At 46.5% G+C, this 18,901-nt stretch overlaps 1 protein-coding gene across 1 annotated transcript; it reads right to left on the bottom strand.

Moving 5' to 3' along the window:
• Window positions 1-1,681: 1,681 nt before the first annotated feature.
• On the bottom strand, window positions 1,682-18,010 carry zc3h4 (zinc finger CCCH-type containing 4). The gene is made up of 14 exons (XM_029119585.2): window positions 17,333-18,010; window positions 10,755-11,049; window positions 10,518-10,625; window positions 10,132-10,405; window positions 9,836-10,023; window positions 9,361-9,445; window positions 9,076-9,221; window positions 8,867-8,965; window positions 8,472-8,583; window positions 8,117-8,226; window positions 7,529-7,968; window positions 7,137-7,426; window positions 6,754-7,002; window positions 1,682-4,689 (listed from the first exon to the last, which is right to left on the bottom strand). Exons 1-14 carry the CDS (start codon window positions 17,413-17,415, stop codon window positions 3,020-3,022), a joined length of 4,149 nt encoding a protein of 1,382 aa, XP_028975418.2. The 5' UTR covers window positions 17,416-18,010; the 3' UTR covers window positions 1,682-3,019.
• Window positions 18,011-18,901: the final 891 nt, after the last annotated feature.

The raw sequence follows: 18,901 nt of genomic DNA, 5'->3' as shown, positions 1-18,901 counted from the left end.
TATTTAGATAAATTAATTTAAGACATTTTATGACCCACGAACACCCTGAAAAAATATGCAGTTTTGAAACTTGAACATTTCAGTAACTGAGTTCAAATATATTTTGGTGGAGTAATTGCAAAACAACATACTGAACTGCTGATTTTCTTATACATAAAACCAATTGCATCCAAAACATCTGAACTCTGTACAATTGACTGCTAACGCAGGATGTTACAAATGAACCAGACGACTACTTTTGTTTGACATTAGCTAGTCTCACGAGGCCACACCTCCAATCTCATCTAGCCTCCTTGGAGGTCTGGAAACATACCTACTATTTTAAGTGTCTGCTGACTCGGCGTCAAGATTTCTATGGGATGTTTTCAAAAAACCTCCAGTGACAGGCTTGTTTAAGCCAGGCTTAACGTGGTTTCACTATTACTTCGAACAGGATAGAACACAGTTCCTGAAAGTTTTTAGTTCCTGCTTAGGTTGCAACTCAGAAAAGAAGCAAACTCAGAAAAGAAGCAGAAAATGTGAATTCTGTTTAGGAAGAACTGTGCTCTATTCATGACAATGGGCCAAAGCCATTAAAACTCCTCTGCTTAAATGCTGTTCTGAAAAAAGGCATTTTGGTGTGCTTTTCAACAGGTTTTCGTATAAGTTTAATTCATGGCTGACTGTCTGCGATATATTGAAATTGAAAATGGAAAGGTCAATGATAATTCTCTCTCATCCACACTTATTATATATTATATTTTAGCAGTAGATTGCGACAGGAGGCAGATACCGGTATAGAAAACCCATCAGTTTTACCGGTCCTATTATATCTTCTAAAGCGTGACCTTCCCAAGCAATGAAATTGACTGGGTTAAAGTGTTTTTAGACATTTCTGATTTGTTCCCCCACCCCTTTACAACAGAAATCCTATAGATATTCACAGGCCTAGCGACAAGCCAGGCCAGGTTTAAGGGGCTAGACTTTAGCGAATGTTTGGAAAAATTATATTAATGGAAGGCTGGGTGAACTAAATTGACACTGCACATGTGCACTTCATATTTTTAACAGAAAGATGCTAGAACACCTTCCCTACACACTCCAATTATTCATGGACTAATTATTCAATAACCTTTATGATAATGACAAATAATTTACAAATGTGACATAATAGTTACCATTTCATATATATATATATATACACACACACACGCACACACACACACACTTCAAATCTTTATCAGGAAGTAAAAACATTCTCACTCAAAAACGTTTGAAGATTTCACAATCACAATATTTTAGGATTCAGATAGTTACTTAATTAAGCAATCAGGGTTAAAATCCTAACGAGGGCAGAGAAGAATGTTCCACCTTGCTGATTCAGGAATTCAAACCATGCCCCATCACTCCCACCATAAGCCTCCATTATTTGTCATTCTGTTATGTGCTACAGCAACCATCCAGCCTGCCTGAAAGTCAGATGTTGACTAAACCACAATACTTTTTCTAATAAGATGCTTCCGCAGAGGATGAAGACCGTTAATGAAACTTTTAATGAATTACGACTTCCCAGAGACGAGACATTAAGACAATGAGTCACACAGATATGAAGGTCAGAAGGAAACTCCAGAATGACTGAATCCTGATGACGTAACCCCACTTGCCTAGGCTTCCCAACAAATTACACGATAAAAACAGTACATAACTGGTTGATCACATATCGCCTTTATTAAATACTTCACAACCTCACCTACAGTGAACAGTTACAAAATGTCACCTCTCTCCCAACAGGACACTGTTCCAATTTACAAAGCAATTTTTGTCATTTTTGCAACAACAAAAAGAAAGTGAAAAAAAATTATGCTATTGGTAATCAGGTCACGCCAGAATATTCAAGGCTTTCAGAGGAAAGTGAGGATATTTAATTTGTTCGAACCTTGTCTGTTTTGTCTCCTTTCATGGTTACAGGCTGCATCCCACTGAAGTGAAGGCGGGAAATATATGTATTTTCTATATAAAATAAAATGATTAAATTCAGCTGTCAGGGTGCAGAGGCAGATATCTCATAAGTATAAAAAATAAATTAAAATGATCATTTCTCATATGTGACAGACGGACACTAACAGCTATGGACTTCTCCTGTACAGTACTGTCTCATAGTGGCAGAGGAGGTGAGGAGGTGGAACCTCAGTCAGGGATCTGGGTTGGTGTGCCAACATGGTTGTTAGACATCACCCCTTCAGCCCCACAAACAGTTAAGATAACAGGGAGGCTGGAGTTAACGCAGTACTGACAGAGAAGAGGGCTAAAATATAAAAATAAAATAATGGAAAGTTCAATTAACAGGCAGATAGACAGTGCAAAGAAATGACTTCAAGCAAAAAAAAGAAAAAAGAAAAGTTGTTTTCATATATAATATACCGTGTTACTTTACAGGTCGAAGTGGCAGTGCATGTTCTCTATGGGTTTGCTTTCCTGTTGCCCTGTGATTGGACTAGAAAAGATACAATGATTTACAATAATTATTTTGACCAGGACTAAGTGGGAGATGATGAAACAAAGGGGTTGGTGGGGTGTCGCCAAACCGGTTGTCAAGGAGGGGAGTGAACAAAAGCACTGGAAAAGGATGTGGACAAGGAGGACACCAATGAGAAAGTATGACCCACTTAAACCTGTGGAGCCTGGTTTCCTGGTCCGACTGTGGGGTTTCTCTTAAAGCAGGGAGGGACTCTCGTATAGGGAATACATTTATTTATACATCTTGTTTGTTTAAAAATAGAGGTCTCTGTTTCCTGGGTGCCAACATATCCCTCCCTCACACACACCCCCCCACCGGCCCCAGAGTCTGTTCTAGAATCTGATCAGCTAAACCCTGCAGGCGTGAAATGACCCGGACAGAGTGTGCAGCTGACCAAAACATTCAAACGTTCACTGTCTGCGGCCTGGTCCAGCGTCCATCCTCAGTGTGCTCCACGCTGATGCGTTCAGTGTTCGTGTCTAAAACAACATTTGACCATCCAGTTCGGAGGTGGCTCAGGGTTCACTGGCAGAAGGGCGACGCCGTGGGGTCGAAGCCTTTGAAAACGTCCTTCAGAGAAGCATTGTCCTGTTCCATTGTGGTGGTGTCGGCGGCCTGGGCGGGGCTGTTCCCACCAAAGGGGCTGCCAGAGCCACTGGGCTTGCTGGCCTGTTTGACCATGCTGAAAAGCGAGGACACAGGAAGATTGTGGACCCCCGCCGGGGCCGGCTCGGCAGCACCAGGAGCTCCCTGTCCGGACGTTGAGGAGCCAGGGGCCGGGGGGCCACTGACGGCGGCGGCGGGCGAGGGTGCCGGCTTGGGCCTGGGCCGGTTATAGCTGTTGTAGCGGTCGGTGGCCTGCTCGCTGCTCTTCTCTGGCTCGGGCTGGTCAAGGGCAGACTTGCGAACAAACAGGGGCTCTTTGGCCTTGGGCTTGGCTGGCGCCGACTCAACGGTTTTGGGCTCCGTGGGGCCACTGCTGGGGGTCGTGTTGGTAGCGGCACCAGAGGCCTCAGCCTTACTTACACTGGGAGTCCGTGGGTCATAAAGACTGATGCCACTCAGCACACTGCTACTGCCCGACGACCCCGCCCCGCCTCCACGCCCCGCCCCGCCCGCAGACAACAGCCGAGGGTCGTAGGGGGCGATGGAGGGGGCAGGGGGCGGAGGGGTGGGCGGGGAGGCCGCCCCCGTTGTCGTCGTCGTAGGCGGCGCGGTGGGCTCCGGAGCCTGCTTCAGGGCAGATTTCTGAGGCTGGAGCCGCGGGTCGGCGGGGGCTTTGCGGGCCACACGAGGATCGACAGGCTTGTCGACGGGCGGGGCCAACAGCACAGGAGGCGCCGGCAGCATCACCGGAGGCGAGAGGAGCGGCAGAGGCGGGGAGGACTGGGGCGGTCCGGACGAGGCGTTAACAGTTTTGAGGATGCGAGAGAGAAGCTCAAAGTCTGGGAGGGCGGAAGAGGCCGGGCCGGCGGGTTCTGAGGGGGGGAGGGGGGTGGGGGCAGTCGGAGGGATCGCCGTGTGGATCTGCTGCTGGCTGCGCGAGAGGCGAGGATCTAGAGCTGACACAGGGGGGATGCCCGGGGGGAGGGGAAGGAAGTCCTGCTTGGGGATTGGGATGGGGATGAGGTCCTCGGGGTTCCATGTCACAGTCTTAGCGTAGGGGGGCATATGCAGGACAATATCCTTCTTGATGTGGCTAAACTGCTGCAGCTGGGAGCGTGGGTCCCTCAGGGCCATGCCCATCAGAGGGTCCATGGGGATCGGCACCGGCTTGTCCCTCAGCACTCTCTCCGTCTCCTCCTCCTCTGCGGCGGGAGCCGTGAGGGGCGGGGGTTTGTACACCAGGGGAGCGTCCGGTTTGGGGGCCACGGGGACAGCAGAGAGCCGGGCGAGGCGGGGGTCAGCCGGGGCAACGGTGGGGGTGGGGGACAGGCTGGGCGAGTCTGAGGCCTGCGTGGGGTCTGAGCCCCGGGAGAGGCGGGGGTCACGGGCCAGCCGGGGGTCCGCCTGGCGGGGGTCCACCGGTCGGACCGGGGGGTGGGCTGGGGAGCCTTTCTGGAGCCTGGGGTCGCTGGGGGGGCCCTCAGGTTTGGGTGGGCCCATGCTCTGCTGGCGTAAGGTCTTCAGGATGGATGTGACGCTGCCGCCGCCGTCCTCATCCTCACTGGAGTACCAGTTAGCCGAGTCACCTGGGAAACGGAGTAACAGGAAGTAGTCATCTGGGTTAAAATCAAGTAGACAAGAAATCCAATCAAACCACCAATGTTAACCCAGTCCAGGCCTAGGTCACGTCAGAGGCCGGTACAGTATTGTGGCCAATAAAAAACAAAAACACACTGACCATATATTAAATAGGGTACTTAAAGAACTTCTTGTCTCCATGATAATCTGTTCAAAACTTCTGTGAATGACCAAAACCAGGTGGACTAAATGAAAATCAGCCACGGAAGAAAAGGTGGCCAGCGTATACTTTTACATTTCACCTCAGCCTGTGTTAGCTTCAGTTAGCATTAGGCACCCCGGGAACTAACTGTCCTGGAGAACCACGACCATGAAACATAAATAAATAAAAAACAGGCTCAGACTTCTACACCATTCAATTGGCAACCAATGTATTAGCAGAATGAATAAGAACAAAGTATCATTCGTTTGGGCAAAATGCCTATTCTGGCCTGCACACAAATGTAACCCACACCAGAATTGCAATATTGACATGGGCAATATTCACGCAGTATTTATAAGAGCATGTCGAATTACAAAACATCCCAGCCACGTTATTGCTTTTTATACATTTGCTCTTCTATTCCAGCACATACCAAACCCGGCCTCCCATTCTATTTCTATGGCTCAGTTCATCCCTGTGTTTTGATCTAGAGCGCACGAAGAACAGCAATGGGAATATTTTGTAGAGAATGTTCAGTTATTTTGTACATGCAGTCCCACCCTCTGGCCACCCTCTACGGCCTCCCACTCCTGGCTAACAGCGCCACCTAGCCAGGCGTGGGAGTGTATATACAGTGGGGAGAACAAGTATTTGATAACCTGCATAATTGGCAGTGTTTCCCACTTACAAAGCATGTAGAGGTCTGTCATTTTTATCATAGGTACACTTCAACTGTGAGTGACAGAATATAAAATGAAAATCACATTGTATGATTTTTAAGTAATTCATTAGCATTTTAGGTTGGTGTCTGTTTGATTGAGTGTGTGGACAGATGTCTTTTATACAAGTAACGAGTTAAAACAAGTGCAGTTAATACAGGTAATGAGTGGAGAACAGGAGGGCTTCTTAAAGAAAAACTAACAGGTCTGTGAGAGCCGGAATTCTTACTGGTTGGTAGGTGATCAAATACTTATGTCATGCAATAAAATGCAAATTAATTATTTAAAAATCATACAATATGATTTTCTGGATTTTTGTTTTAGATTCCATCACCCGCAGTTGAAGAGTACCTATGATAAAAATGACAGACCTCTACATGCTTTGTAAGTGGGAAAACCTGCAAAACCGGCTGTGTATCAAATACTTGTTCTCCCCACTGTACAACTGTGGCCCAGAGGATGTGGACTCTGCATTGAGGGTTAAAGGGAGGGTCAAAAGCGTCATATATTTCCTGCTTCCTTGTGACACATACATTGCTAACCAAGCAAAAGGACAGGAACACTATGTATACATTCCACAGATTAACTTTTCAGGGTTAAAACCATACAAATTAATCATTCCATTTTGCGTCAACCGAGTCCCAAGTTGCACCCTAACTCCCTCTGGAGTGAGCTACTTTGAATCAAGGTTAAAGAATTCGGTCCAGAGGTGGTCGAACACAGAGGATCCGAGATGCCATGTGACCGCAAAAAGCAGCTGCCCTCTGTGGCCTTTCTCTGGGTTAGACACGATTGGTCAGTTTGAATCATGTGGGAGTTAAGTCAGTCATGGCTTAGCTTGCGACTACATCATGCTAAGAAAGAATCCCAAATGTCCCCCAGTGCCCCATTCAGTGCATTGCTTGACTCCAGGGCCACGGAGTAGTCCTCCAGATTATTTTTTTGGACGGCCGTCTAGATGAATGTTGGCCAGAGCGCTTGTTCACTGTGTCAACAGAAGTTGGTTGTTTTGTTTTACGGAGGATTTAGGTCTGTACTGATGCCAGGTTAACCAGGCCCACCAGAAGACTAATGTTACGGTTTATGCGGGGTTACTATTATATTAGTGCCTTAACTTAACACACATCCATTCTGTGTGTGTGTGGGTGTACCTTCTGCCTCCCTCTCTCCTCCCCCCTTGGCCAGCCTGGCCCTCTCCTCATCTTCCTGCTGTTTCTGCTGGATCCTCATGAACAGAGCTCGCTGGGCGGGTGGAAGGAAGTCGGGCACACCCATCCCTGCCTGGTGACTGGCAGAGCCCCCATTTGCGGCGCTGTCCAGGCCTCCCATGGAGCCCTGGTGTCCCCCCGCTCCTCGGCCTCCCTTTTCATCCGACCCGCCGAAGCCCTGGAAGTCATCACCTGGAAGGTACAAGAGGCCCCAGGATTACCACACAGAACACGTCAGAGACACTACAGCACAGGGCCCGAGCAGGCAACATCAGTCTGCGACACGGTCAATATTCTGCGGCGGAGACGGTACGACCCAATCTCACCTTCCTCGACCACCCCTTCCATCGCCATGCCCTGCTGCTGGTTGAAAAAGTTGTCAAAGAAGTTACCCCCCGGGGGTGGGCCAGGGGGCATCATGGGCCCCCCTTCTGGGCCAAAACCTTGCATCATCGGGGGTCCTCCGGGACCCATCGGTGGAGGAGGACCAATGGACATGTCCGGGGGCATCATGCCAGGCGGAGGGAACCGAGGCGGGGGCCCGCCGGGGCCACCAGGGGGTCCTTGGGGGCCGGGGACGCCAGCTTGGCCCGTGGCAGTTCCTGGGGTCTGAGCTCTGTAGTGAAGGACCATGGAGTTAGACCATATTTACAAGTGCATTCTCAGACTGTCACGGCAGCAGAAATATGTTGGGGGGGGGGGGATGTGAAAACCTCACCTTTGACCAGCCAGTTTCTGAGCTAGCTGTCCCGTGGGCTGCACCTTGATCTCAAACAAAGAGGGGATCTTCTTCCCCACATTGCCAGGACAGGGGGGTTGGGCACTCATGGATGGTGGCGGTGGCCCATTGGGGTTGGGAGGGCTCTGGTAGGGGTTACTCTCTGGGCAGGATGGAGGTGGCCCAGGACAGGGACCAGGCCCTTGTGTGGGCCCTTGGCCGGGCGGGCCGTTGGAGGGCATGGGGCCCTGTGGTTGTCCAGAAGGACCCACTGGTCCATAGTCCCCGGGGCCAGAATTGTCAGGCGGCCCTGGCCGGGGCGGTGTCGGGAGAAGGCCCACCCCAGGAGGAGGCTTGGGAAGGGGGTTTATCCCCTGCTTCTTAAGCTCCTCCACCTCCTTCTCGTCCTCGGCTCCGGCCTCCGCGTCCTCCGCCAGCATCTGCCAACACGAGAGACAAAACGGTGGTCAAACGGGGCTCGGCGGCAGAGACCGAGACACGCAAGGCAGAGGCGGAGAAACGAGGGAGGGAGTGTGAGAGTACGACAGAATTAGAGAAACGGAGGGGTGGTAGGGAGGCCAAACTCACCTTGTTTAGCAGGTCTTGGGTGTCTTCAGTCAGAGGCTCGTGGGAGAACATGCATTCGTCTCCATTCACACAGCTCCCCGTGGTGTGGAACAGCTTGCAGGGGAAATCCCGTGCCGGGGAGTCAAGGAACTACAGAAGATCCGGTCGGGCAGGACTCACATAAAGACAGGCTCACGGCCATACAAACCTCTGACACTCAAACAGCCGGTTGGGACATTACTTAACTAGCTCACTAAACTAGCATGGCCGTACTAGTTCCGACACCTGCAGATACAAATTAAAGAGCCAGTGGAAACAAACTACGGCATAAGGCATCGTCTCTGAGAACTGCTGAGTGGAACGCTGTAAAGGATATCATGCATGTAGGGACAGTTCTCAGCCCGCGCACAGAAGCCAGTGATGTAGAACTTGCACAGCTCCTTCTTCTTGGGCAGCTCAATGTCGTGACTGAAGTTGCAGTGTTCACCCTGCCAGGTCAGCAAAGAGAAGAACTATTCACATTAATTTGCACAAGTACACATGCTAGGAATGTGACTGGGTGCGATGATGCCGCTGGCGGCGGGAACGCAAAACGCGACATATTAAACCAAAAGTACACAAATAAATGCATAATAAATGAATCCCACAACCCATTTCAGACGAGATGGCATCCAACAAACACACGTAAGCTGAACAGCGATTGGACATGCCACAGAGAGAGTCGGGTAAGAACTGGTCCTTTGGGCTTTTCCACGTGTCAGGACCTCTTACCCAAGTACAGCGGCCTTCGATGTAGTACTTGCAGATGGCTTTTCCCTTCTTGTCCTGGTGCTTGTCCCCCTGGTGCTTGTTGTGTTGGCCGCCTCCATCCTGCACCAACACAGAAACAGGTCCTACTTAGCCCTGAGGAGGGGTCTTCGTTACAGCACAGACAGAAGTGTTCAGCTCAGCGAGGTGCTGTAGTACGGTTTTGTTCTCACCCCTGCATCTCCCATGTCTCCGTTGTTGTCCTCATCGTGACCTTGTTCCCCGCCTCCTCGGCCTCGCCCTCGGTTCCGGCCTCGCCCGCCGCGGTTCATCCCACGTCCCTGTTTCCCCCGGCCACGCCCTCGCCCCCCTTTACCACCTGTTGGTGTAGGGACAGGTAAGAGACGACTCATCAGTGGAACAAGGCAGGCAACCGCTTTTTGACACGCCTAGAAGAAGAAAAGGAGGAAGTAAAATGTAAAGGACAGTAAACGTAATTTCAGCGGGCGGGTGCTTACCTCTGCCACGGTCTTTGGACTTCCTGTACTGAGAGTATTCATCATAGTCATCATCACCCATGTTGTCACAGTCATCTTCGCCATACTAGAACACAATAAAACAACAATAAGTGGACTTGAAAGTAGGCACCAAGCACTCCAGTATCATTGTTACCCTATTAAGCAATTAACAAGCCAAAGGGATTCTCAATCCACATCATGCTGACTTAAATTATTAAACAGCAGCACTTTTGTGCGTTGAGAAATCAATGAGTTATTCACTTTGACTAACATAAACACGGCTAATCATGAGTGTAAATATAAATCAGAGTTATCAGATCGCCTGGCGATGCCAGAATATAGTTCAAATGTCTATACCAAAATGTGAACTTGCATCGCATTTCATTGGACCTATAATTCAGGAAAAGGATTAGCCCGGCTCATGGACTCTCTGTGTGTAGAGTCTGGGACCAAGCGATTACTCTTTTCTACATACCTCCATTTCCTCTCCTCCTCCGTACATCATCCCTTCTCCGTCTTCATTTTCTCCGCACATTTTGCCCCCTCGTCCCCGACCCCTGCTCCCTCCTCTACCTCCTCCTCCTCCTCCTCCTCCTCCTCTACCTCCACGCCCTCCTCTCATTCCTCCTCGACCTCGCTGGTTCTTCATACGACCTTTACCCCCTGTTGAGCAACAATGAAATATGGCCAGCGGTCAATAACCGACTTTTTTAGCACCTTCAATTCACATGGGCACCTGCAAGCAAACTAGTAAGGGTCATTCAAATTCACCTCTGACCCCATTTTTGCTACCTCTGCCCCCACGACCGCCCCTCCCGCCTCCATCGCCCCCGCCTCCCTCTTTGGCCTTGCGGTACTGGTTTAGTTCCTTGGTGAAGTCATCGTAGTCTTCATCCCCCATCTCCTCTTCCTCCTCTCCTTCATAGGTCTCCTCTTCGTAATCATCATAGGCCCCGTAGCCTTGCTTGTCCATCTTCATGTAGTTGCCCTTCTTGGGCATTGGGCCTCCGTGACCAGAGGAAGGGGCGGGCGGGTAACCGTGAGACTGGATCGGAAACAGAATCAGCGTTAGATCGCAGTGATTACCTGAAAAAAACAGACGATCGGGGGTATCTCCTATACTGTGTGGTTTGGAGCACCGCCTTGGGAGAACTTACAGAAGGGGGATACGTAGGGCTGTAGTCCCTGTACTTCCTCTTTTCAGCTGGGCTATAGTCGGAGTCGTCGCTGAAGTCTGTGTGGTCGTCACTGGAGGAGGCATGACGCTGTGTGGCACAACACGGAAACAACAGCGTTAGGAACAACGGTAAACGTGTAACGGTAACGTAACCGACGCGACGGGTCGGGTACGGGACGACAAACTCCAAGCCGAGCGGGTCGTAGAAAACACATACTTTGTGTTTGGATTTACGCCTCTTCTTGGCTCTCCTCTTCTCCTTCTCCCGCTCCCTCTCTTTCCTCCTCTTCCTCTTGTGGCGACGGGCCTTCTCGTCATCCGAGACACTGGCGTGACGCTCTTTGCTGCGGTGGGTTTTCTCTGGAGGGGCCGCCTCAGCGGCTTTCACTACTCCTTCAGCTTCGCCTCCCTCTTCCACTCCCCCTCCACCCCTGGCGTTGGGCTCCTCCGCTTCCTCGACCTCTCCCCCGTCATCCTCCAGCTCGCCCTCCTCCAGCTCACCATCCTCACGCCTGTCATGAACAGAGAAAGAACGGACGGGACATTTAAAACGGGCCCCTGGCCGAACTCTGCTCATCCAATTGAACTATTTCCTGTTCGGACGCCCGGCAATGAACATAATATTAGACATCAGCAAAGCTTTGTGAATGGGGAACTGTACAGGGAAATGAAACGGTATTAACAACCACAACTGGGACCTGGACGCCGAGAGTTTCGTTTTAATGGTAAAAGCCGTAACATAGCAACACCCCTGGGCACCCATTTGACAGATTTGTTTCGGGATACCTTTTATAGTCTTGCGGGTGACCACCTACAGCGGGCGCCACCGGTTCTAACTTGGGTAATTCAATTGTGGGGTTCAGTTGTTATTTACTGTCTTGACCGTGAAGGTAAGTGATGTCCCCAGGGCCAGCTGACTTATCCTGTCTTTGAGCTAGATTTGTGTAAACCCACAAAACACTAAACACTGGTACCATAACAAACCTGACCCAACTTCCAACACCTTGGAAACCACAATTTACATAATACAATGTAGACTGCTCTGCTGTAACATTCTGGTGTCGGGATGTCTTGTGTATGTGTGACTGGGACTGTCTACCTTCATTGAAAGTGACAAGGAGAATCAAGAGAGAGTCAGAGAGCAAGATCATGTTTCACTTAACCGTACCAGTCAAAGGTTTGGTCACACCCATTCATATCTGCTCAAATCTTTGTCTGGTACTGTACACACTGATCACATAAGGGACAGCTAGGAGACGGAGAAGGGGCCAAGTGTAATTTAGGTCTAAACCGGATTATTTATTGTGAGGGAATCAGGAATAAGGACAGTGTGTTCCACGGTAAAGAGATACCATGGTAGCGACATGGGACAGGAACAGAGTTTTTAAATGTAGTGTGACATTTCCTTGTGTTCGTGTGTGTTTATACACTTAAGAGTTCACAGATTTTGACTTCATGTACTGGAAAATGTTGGGTGATGCAACTGGTGGGGGACAGGGTTCAACAGGCCCAATGAAATGGTGGGGGACAGGGTTCAACAGGCCCAATGAAATGGTGGGGGACAGGGCTCAACAGGCCCAATGAAATGGTGGGGGACAGGGCTCAACAGGCCCAATGAAATGGTGGGGGACAGGGCTCAACAGGCTCAATGAAATGGTGGGGGACAGGGTTCAACAGGCCCAATGAAATGGTGGGGGACAGGGTTCAAAAGGCACAATGAAATGGTGGGGGACAGGGTTCAACAGGCCCAATCAACTGGTGGGGGACAGGGCTCAACAGGCCCAATGAAATGGTGGGGGACAGGGCTCAACAGGCCCAATCAACTGGTGGGGGACAGGGCTCAACAGGCCCAACGAAATGGTGGGGGACAGGGTTCAACAGGCCCAATACACTGGTGGGGGACAGGGCTCAACAGGCCCAATCAACTGGTGGGGGACAGGGCTCAACAGGCCCAATCAACTGGTGGGGGACAGGGCTCAACAGGCCCAATCAACTGGTGGGGGACAGGGTTCAACAGGCCCAATCAACTTGACTGGATATGGGTAATCCAGTGGCCTTATACATACAGCGTACATTCAATAAAAGACCATTCTAGGGACCTCCTCACAGCCATGTGCCTGTAACTAGACTGACTAAATGAGTCCAACCTAGATACAGAATAGTACATCTTAAACAGCCTTATCAGTGAGGCCGAGTTAATTTTATCTGCCATCATTATTGGAAACAATATACAAACTACAGGAGAAAGATAATACAAGAAAATAAATGCCAGTTCTTAAATTGCAGTGATAACTGTATATTAAAAAAACATGACTAATAAAAATGTTTATAACGTAAATGTCAATATTTTTTACAGCAAAACATTTGTGTATGAACTGCAGAAAGAATTGGGGGCTAATAAATTAGCCTGTCCCACTCATGACATGTTTTTGGAATGCAGATATATATACTGCGCAAAAAAATTAAGGGAACATTTAAATCACATACTGGGTCTCGATGAAGGAAATGTATTAAAGATTACATTCTTTAATCAACATTGTGTAATTAGTTGAGAACAAAATGATGTAACAACAGCCAATGGAAACCAGAATCACCAACCGATTGAAGGCTGGATTAAAACTCACACAGTCTGTGGTGCTACTTGGTGGCAGCAGATGCACCGATACATAACGTCCCAGAGGTTCTCAATTAGATTCCGGTCTGGGGAACGTCTGGACCAGTCAATGGCATCAATGCCTTCGTCATCCAGGAACTGCCTAAACACTCCGGCCACACATGGCTGGACATTGTCCCGCACCAGGAGGAACCCAGGGCCCACTGCACCAGCATGAGGTCCGACAATGGCTCTAAGGACTTCATTCCGGTAACTAACAGCAGTCAGCGTGCCGTTACCTAGCATGTGGAGTTCTGTGTGTCCCTCTAAGGATATGCCTACCCACACCATCACTGCCAAACCTCTCATGCAGGATGTTGCATGTAGCATAACATTTACCACGGCGTCGCCAGACTCTTTCACGTCTATCGCGTGCTCAGTGTGAACCTGCCCTCATCTGGTGTTCTCTGGCGAATGCCATTCGAGCAGCATGGTGCTGGGCTGTGAACACAGGTCCCACTAGGGGACGCCTGGACCCCATGTCACCCTCATGGAGTCTGATACCGCTGCTCCTGGGTTGATGTCCTTCTACGGCCTTGTCCAGCTCTCCTTGTGTAATGGCCGTCTCCTGGTGTCTCCTCCATGCTCTTGATACTGTACTGGGAGACACCGCAAACCTCCTTGTGACGGCACGTATGCCATCCTGGAGGAGCTGGACTACGTGTGCAGCCTGAATCGGCTGCAGGTACGGCCTCATGCTACCAGTAGTGACAAAGACACTAGCAAAATGCAAAACTAGAGAAGAATCAGTCAGGAAGAATAAGGAGAGAGAAAGTGCCTGTGGCCACCACCTGCAAAACCATCCCCTTTTCCTGTTGCCTCTCTAGTGCATCTGTTGTCACTTTCATTTGCACCAAAACAGGTGACATTGATTCACAATTGCTTATGCTTACTAACCGAATAGATTGATATCCATGAGGTTTCATTGACTTGGTGTTATACTGTGATGATTACATGTTCTTATTTTTAGCAGTGTATCATTTTGCTAGTCTGGAAACAAAACATATTTACTTAAATATTAAATATAACTATTAACCATTTCACTTTCATAAGTTAATTTGTTACTGTTTACCTGGAATTTCTCACTGGTGTTTAGTGGTGTAATGTTATCATAAAAACGATTCCAAGCTTCCATAATAACTGATTTAAAAAGGAATGATGTATTCAAACATTTATCAACAATCTATAAAAATTTACAGGGCTATCATGCTGAGACCCAGGTTTCTTTTACAGTTAAGCCCTGTATTCAGGTTAAAAGACAAATACATGTCCCCTGAACACTTTGTAGAAACCACCCTACGTATAACAGAACTGAAGCCCACCTGGGCCAGACTTTATCTGGGTCGTAGTAAACGCTCATATTCTTTTTTTTTAGTTTCAAGCTAATTAATGAAAAGTGGCTACCCGTCATGGCAGCCATACACACTCATGTCCTCCGAGAGGAAGAAGGGGGTCATTCTTGGCAAGTGTTGAGCTTTGTATACTAAGTTCTATGGAGCAACGTGGGCACAAAGTGAGAACAATGGCCCTTCCCATACAGCTCCAACTACTTAACTCTTTCCTTAGCAGGCTGCCACATGCAAGTATTGGCGAGTCCAAGGACGATCCAAAATCTTTATCGCGACGGGCTCAAACAACCTTTAACACTACAGAGGTGTGCCAGTCCCTGAGAGTATCCACTTGGTTGTGCAGATATGTTAGGGAGTTTGGCTAAATCACTCGTCTTTCAATGACAACTTAGGCAATACTCACAACTTTCTGTTTGTAGTAACCTACTTCAAACTAAGGTTACACATGTTTTGGTGCATTGAAGGGGTAATCTACAGCTGCTACAGATTTAAATTAATGATATGTACCTGTTGATTACAGAAGGAAATCAGTTATATGCCCCATGAGCTTACATAAAGCCTGTACCTCATCAGAAACCAAAATTAGCTTTTTTTATCCCAATAAAACAAATGTAGCTTATACAAAATTATATAATGTAGAGCCTTGAAATATGGCTAATACTAGTTGATTTTCACAGCATTTTCAGCTGTGATGTTTTTAGATTACATTTCTCCAGGCCCATCCCTCTGCATTTTACCAAAATGGGAGGGGAGTAGGCTTTGTTGTTGTTTAACTTCTGATAGAGATTGTAATGGCAATGAACTGTGCATATAGTAGTCAGGTTAGCTAACGATTTCCCGACAAAGACATTAAATTACAAGTGCAGAGCAAACGGCAACAATTTCCTCTGGATTCTATAGCCTCTGACTACATTACAGCGATTTTGCAAACATATTACTCAAACCAATAACAGATGGCTCAGGAAATGATAGCACACTGCAGTTAAGATAGTGCTCTACTCTATGTCAATTAACTGAAAATATCTAATTATATAGACTAATACAAATAAATAAATCCATAATCTTAGAATAGACTTCAATAATCACACTTACAAATACATTTTACATTATTCATGCATAATCACAACAGGAATACTTCTGTAAAAAAAAAAGGGCAAAAAAAAAAAAACTAATCATGAATCAAAGTATAAACCATGGGCCCTTATCAAAATGATGGGATGTACTTACTGTGAGAGGTTTTCTTCACATTTTGCAATCAAAGGCATGGGTATTAAAATTCCCCCCAAAGTTTTTGGAACATAATAGTGGCCTCCCCACTTTATTATTGGGGTCTGTGAAATGGGAAAACTTGTTCGTTTGAGGAGAATGCTGAAGAGATAGGGCATTCAGGGAACATTGTGTTTTACTTGACTTTAACATCTGGAATGCTTTGCAAACGTTCAACATTTCTGAGATTCGGTGGGTGTTATGGATAACAACCTAAAATGGCAGTCTGTCCTAAGAGAGAAGGGGGAACTTTGTAGGGACACAGAATTAGGTAATTATCCTGAATGTAATGAAAGAAAATCCACTACAGAAACACTTGTCCAGAACTAGTAAATACTTTTAAGAGGGAAGTAAATAAAAATGCTTATTTCAAGAGAAAATGACAATAACTAATTGTACAAATAACTTCACATTGAATCATTCTCACGCACTGGAATGAATTCCTAATAGTATCTCGTATTTGTTAATGATGTCCTCTATCGCAAGCTAGCTACATGCTATGTTATATATATATATATATATATATATATATATATATAGTATTTTTAGTTAACGTTGGTTAGCTAGCTTAAAAGGCAATAAAGAATTCCAGAAATTTTATTAGTCGACGTAATTAATGATATTCGCGGATATATAGGGCTCTGTAAATGTTTGAGGACATACGTCAATTCCATGGACAAAATGTGTTTAACGTCGTTATCTACTTGTAACTACACAGGCATAATGGCGGGCCTGGTTTAGTACCTAGCTAGTCTCGTTTGGCAAGCTAGGTACTAGCAGAAAATAAACTGCGTATTTAGCTAGCTAGCCACGTCTTTAGTTTGTGTGCTAATCAGGAAATAATTTCGTTGTCCAATTGGATGGTAATCATATCAATTATAATCAATTTCTGACTTGAAAATAACGGCATTTTTAGAACACAATAGAAAAATCAGACTATTGGTTTTGAAGATTGTTACTGTAAACTGGCTTTTATTTTACTCAAACTGGGAAGCGGGCTAGCTAGCTGTACGCGAGGACGATAACTAGTCGGGTTTTGCAATGCAATTTAACAAAACTGTTATAATCGAAAACGTTTTGGATATTTAGTTGTAATTCTGATTAGTGTGTCCTATATATGTAGTTCATGTTGGACAATTAGCAAACAATTGCCTTTTTCAAAATATTTTCCTTCAGTCGGTCTTTTTAGACTTTACTTTGGTGGAAGCAACTTTGCTGGACCAGTTGTTTGAACTGACGACGGTATTTTTTTTCTTTAAAAAAGTAACTTATTGAAATACTGTAGCTTACTAGCTAACTATTCAAACACCGTACAGATACCAGGGTTCATATTTGACCTTCCAGTTTGCGCTGAGCAACGTTTCAAGATGGCGTTCGTTACCTCTGTAGTCGCCTGTTCCCCAGAAAAAAGGCGACTTTTAATTCCCTTGAAAGAAAAAATGGAAAAGAAAACCCGTGCTTTTTATGCCTAAAAAGCACAGGAGAAATAAATAGTTTGATAGAAATATGATTGTAGAATTACTCGACCTTTCGTCAGTGAGAAGACTGTTGTGTTCGTGGTTGGTTGTTGTTGGGGAGTTTGGATGGACAGTCATGCTTTCCACAGCCATTTCCTCTAGCTACATTTGGTGCAAAAAAAATTACAACTCTACTGGCTTATGCGTCACTTAACTTGGATCTACAGTACTTGTTAATTGTTTTTTGGAAGAGTTTCAGTTCATTGTAGTCAATTCCCCACTAACAGTTGTTAGAGAAATAGGTTGAAATTGTGTCCTGTGGTTCTCCGTCCTACAGTTGCGCTGTAAAATGAAACTCATCCACTTAAAATGGCTGACTGTCTTCTCCACAGAGAAGGGGCGGGGAACTCCGAACGTGACGTATAAACATTACGTTCTCATACGTTTTTCACGGAAATACCCGAAGAGTTTTCGTTGAGCACTGAGCTGCTGCGCTCTGTTCAGTCTGAGTTGGGATGTTTCTGTAAAAATGTGTATAGCAAGAGAAGTGAACGTATTTTTGACTGGTTGCCAGGAAGAAATGGCAATCAATGGATAATAAATAATATTTATGCTGGTTAGGATGCAAGTTATTCCAGACCTACATAGGTGTTAATTGACTCATGACTCCAGGCCATCTTTTGCTGAGTAGTCACGAGGCTACCGATCGGTACCATCAACCAGGCTAGCTCAATACAATGTCTGGGAAATCAAAGGGCACCCAAAGGAAGACATCATAGAAATCGTCAACAGTATTCAGTAGTATTAGAACGACTGTTGGACAGTGATGTATGAATCACCTTGCATCCTAAATAAGGTATTATTGTAGGTAAATAGTCAGTCACCACTGACCCATGCTTCCCTACATTGTGGTTTTGATCCATGGGTATAATACACATCTTCAGTCAAAGGGTCTGGATTAACTATGTGCAGTTCCCCACAGACCTTATCAGTTATGGTTCCTCCAACTTAAGTGTCATTGAGGACACTTTGAGGGTGTCCCTTTATGTGTTGTCTTTCTATTTCTTTTTGTTGAACTGTTTATTTTGTCTGTGCCAGCAATACTTAATCTTATGATTATTAGTGTTCCCACATGGTTGTGAATGACAATAGTTGTCCCGTACCAATACCTGCCAAACACACCGTTGTTGACTGTATCAATGCTTGGAAATGTTATTTAATGTCTTGAAGTAAAGAGTTTTTACCTTTTCTTTACACTCCATTTGTACAGATAAACTAAATTAATTATTTTTTGAAGAAGATATGTTTATAATAGTTTGTAATGTTGATGTATTTTTGGTGCTAATTCTATGGATTGAATATTGATTAAACACGCAACCACACTCACAAAGACACAAGCTAGGCTGGTCTCAATGCAGGCCGACAGTTTTGGGTTTAAGTTTATAAAACTAAAACTACATTATACCTGCCAGCCACCTTGGTTTATTAAATGTGTTTTGGATTCCCATCCTCTCCAACAGGTCAAAGGCAAGTCAGAAAAGAGTTCTCTCAATTTTTGGGTAAATTACTCGTGAAGACAGGAAACCCACCCAAATCACAGGCCTGGAGTATTGCTTGTTGACCTGCTTGTTGGTGTGGC

The sequence above is a fragment of the Esox lucius genome, chromosome 1, assembly GCF_011004845.1.
Source record: "Esox lucius isolate fEsoLuc1 chromosome 1, fEsoLuc1.pri, whole genome shotgun sequence".
Taxonomy (NCBI): Eukaryota; Metazoa; Chordata; class Actinopteri; order Esociformes; family Esocidae; genus Esox; species Esox lucius.
Note: the sequence above shows the minus strand (reverse complement) of the source record. Positions and strands in the feature narration are given on the sequence as shown.

Coding starts and splice junctions, on each gene's coding strand:
- zc3h4 (XM_029119585.2), bottom strand. CDS start 17,415: ATGGCTGTGGAAAGCATGACTGTCCATCCAAACTCCCCAACAACAACC. Junction 10,626..10,754: donor GGCGTAAATCCAAACACAAA/GTATGTGTTTTC, acceptor TGTGCCACACAG/CGTCATGCCTCCTCCAGTGA. Junction 10,406..10,517: donor GCCCTACGTATCCCCCTTCT/GTAAGTTCTCCC, acceptor TTTCCGATCCAG/TCTCACGGTTACCCGCCCGC.